The sequence below is a fragment of the Brassica oleracea genome, chromosome C7 (assembly GCF_000695525.1).
Source record: "Brassica oleracea var. oleracea cultivar TO1000 chromosome C7, BOL, whole genome shotgun sequence".
In the NCBI taxonomy this organism is placed as follows: domain Eukaryota; kingdom Viridiplantae; phylum Streptophyta; class Magnoliopsida; order Brassicales; family Brassicaceae; genus Brassica; species Brassica oleracea.
This window is the reverse complement of record NC_027754.1, coordinates 13,647,726-13,650,088: the sequence shown is the minus strand read 5'-3', so window position 1 is coordinate 13,650,088 and position 2,363 is coordinate 13,647,726. Positions and strand designations below refer to the sequence as shown.

The 2,363-nt window shown below is 44.4% G+C and overlaps 1 protein-coding gene across 1 annotated transcript; it reads left to right on the top strand.

Annotated features, from left to right (window-relative positions):
• Positions 1 to 334: 334 nt before the first annotated feature.
• On the top strand, positions 335 to 2,036 carry LOC106302626. Its single transcript, XM_013739092.1, has 3 exons — positions 335 to 1,310; positions 1,416 to 1,626; positions 1,898 to 2,036. Exons 1-3 carry the CDS (start codon positions 335 to 337, stop codon positions 2,034 to 2,036), a joined length of 1,326 nt encoding a protein of 441 aa, XP_013594546.1.
• Positions 2,037 to 2,363: the final 327 nt, after the last annotated feature.

The following is a 2,363-nucleotide window of genomic DNA, read 5'->3' as shown; positions in this document are numbered from 1 at the left end:
CGGGTTTTCCGTTAGGGACATCCTCTATGGATCCTACTGCCGGTGATTTTAAGGGTGGTAAGAAAGCTCGTCGTCGCCCTCCCTCTTGGAAGCGAAAGACGCAAGGGAGAGTTGCTGCTACTGCAAGTAACTCGGCTCAGAAGGGGGTTATTTACAGGGAGAATGGTACTAAAAGGAAGTCAGACACGTCTATGCCTTCCTCGCTAGAAAGATAGACCAAGAAGCAAGAATTTTCGGTGGCTTCCGGTTTGAAGCCGCTGCCATCCCAATGAGCATACTGAGCTGGAACTGTCGAGGGGCGGGAAACACCGAGACAATTCGTCGTTTAACGGAGATGCGTAAAGACCATTATCCGGATTTCTTGTTTCTCATGGAGACTAAACAAAAAGATAGTTACATGATCGGTTTACAAAAAACTCTTGGTTACGATAGGATGTTTACTGTTTCGCCTGAAGGTTTGAGTAGAGGCTTAGCAGTGTTGTGGAAAGATTGTTACAAGGTAGAGATCTTGCCTTCAGATAAAAGGCTCATTGATATGAGTGTGGAGATGGGATCATTGTTCTTCTTCTTGTCTTGTATCTATGGAGACCCAGTTAGAGACAGGAGGCAGCTGGTGTGGGATAAGCTAGTGAATATTGGCTTAACAAGAGATCGTGCGTGGGCACTGATCGGTGACTTCAATGAATTACTAGATAATTCAGAGAAGTTAGGTAGAGCGTTTAGAAATGACTCTACGTTTTGGGATTTTAGGAATATGGTTGAAAACTGCAAGATCAAGGAAGTGAGGTCAACTGGGAACTCTCTCTCTTGGGTTGGCTGGCGAGATAATGTTTGGGTTGAGTGCAGACTGGACCGCAGTTTTGGGAATGATGAATGGTTTCAGTTGTTTCCTCGATCCAACGTAAACTATATGGAGATGTGGCCATCAGACCACAGGCCTCTGCTTTTGAAGTTTGTATTGGAACCTCATGTTCGTGGTCGGGGTCATTTCTACTTCGATAAGAGGATGGTGGGGAATGCTGGTTTTGAGGATGCAGTTCGACGAGGTTGGGATGGAGGCACTGGTGACAATTCGTCTATCATGGACCACTTATCGAGTTGTAGAAAAGAGCTCTCATGGTGGAAGAGATCCTCAGAGCTTAATTTTAAAACTCGTATTCAAAGGCTGAACCAAGAGCTTGAGAAGGAGATTGCAAAGATAAGACCAAGTGCTCGCTCTATGCGTCGGCTACGAGTACAAATTGCTCAAGCTCACCGAGACGAAGAGAGATACTGGAGAAAGAGGAGTAGGGAACAATGGTTGAGAGAAGGTGATATGAATACAGCATATTTTCACAATGTAGTGAAGGGAAGAAAGATCAGGAACAATATCTTGATGCTCAAGGATCATCAGGGAACATGATTCTTCTCCAAAGGAGCTAAAGGCGACATAGCTGTTGGGTATTTCCGAGATTTATTCATGAGCTCAAACTCGTTGGACCTTGAGTCTCTGTTTAAAGGTTTCCAGGGCAAGGTAACTGAGGATATGAACGTAACGCTCACTAAGGAGTTTACACCAGAAGAGATAAAGAGAGCAGCATTTTCGATCAGGGTAGCAGTGCACCTGGAGAAGATGGGATCACTGGGGTTTTTTATCAACAATATTGGCATATTGTCGGTAGTCATATTGTTGAGGAAATTCAGAGCTTCTTTCGAACGTCTTCACTCCCGGCTGGGTGGAACCATACGCAACTATGTCTACTGCCTAAAGTGTCTAAACCAGATACTATGAAAGATTTGAGGCCAATAAGCTTGTGCTCGGTTCAGTACAAGATTATATCCAAACTGTTGTCTGAGCGTATGAAACCAGTTATGCTGGTTCTAATCTCTGACACCAAGGAGCTTTTGTATCTGATAGGGTTATCTCTGACAACATCATTGTGGCGCATGAGATGGTTCATGGTCTACGCACTAACAACTCGGTGAATGAGAAGTTTATGGCTATTAAAACTGATATGTCAAAAGCTTGTGATCGAGTTGAGTGGAACTTCTTATAGACGCTGATGGAGAAGATGGGTTTTGCTATGAAGTGTGTGTGCTGGGTAATGGCTTGTGTGAGCATTATGTCATACACAATCCTCCTTAACAGTCGGGAACATGGTTTTATCAGGCCTGAATGTGGGATTCGTCAAGGTGATCCAATGTCTCCATTCTTGTTCATCATGTGTGCCGAAGTACTTGTGAGTGTGTTGAACAACGCTGAGCATAAAGGCCGTCTACATGGTATTCAACTTGCAGCTGGAGGACCTTCGGTTCATCACCTTTTGTTTGCTGATGACAGCTTGCTGCTATGCCAAGCTAATCTGATGGAGAGTGTTGAAGTT

Bases quoted from the DNA above. Each gene is read 5' to 3' on its own strand.
- LOC106302626 (XM_013739092.1), top strand. From the start codon at position 335: ATGCGTAAAGACCATTATCCGGATTTCTTGTTTCTCATGGAGACTAAA. The intron at 1,311-1,415 runs GTGATATGAATA...TCTTCTCCAAAG, and splicing joins GGAACAATGGTTGAGAGAAG to GAGCTAAAGGCGACATAGCT. The intron at 1,627-1,897 runs GTTTTTTATCAA...TGTATCTGATAG, and splicing joins GAGAAGATGGGATCACTGGG to GGTTATCTCTGACAACATCA.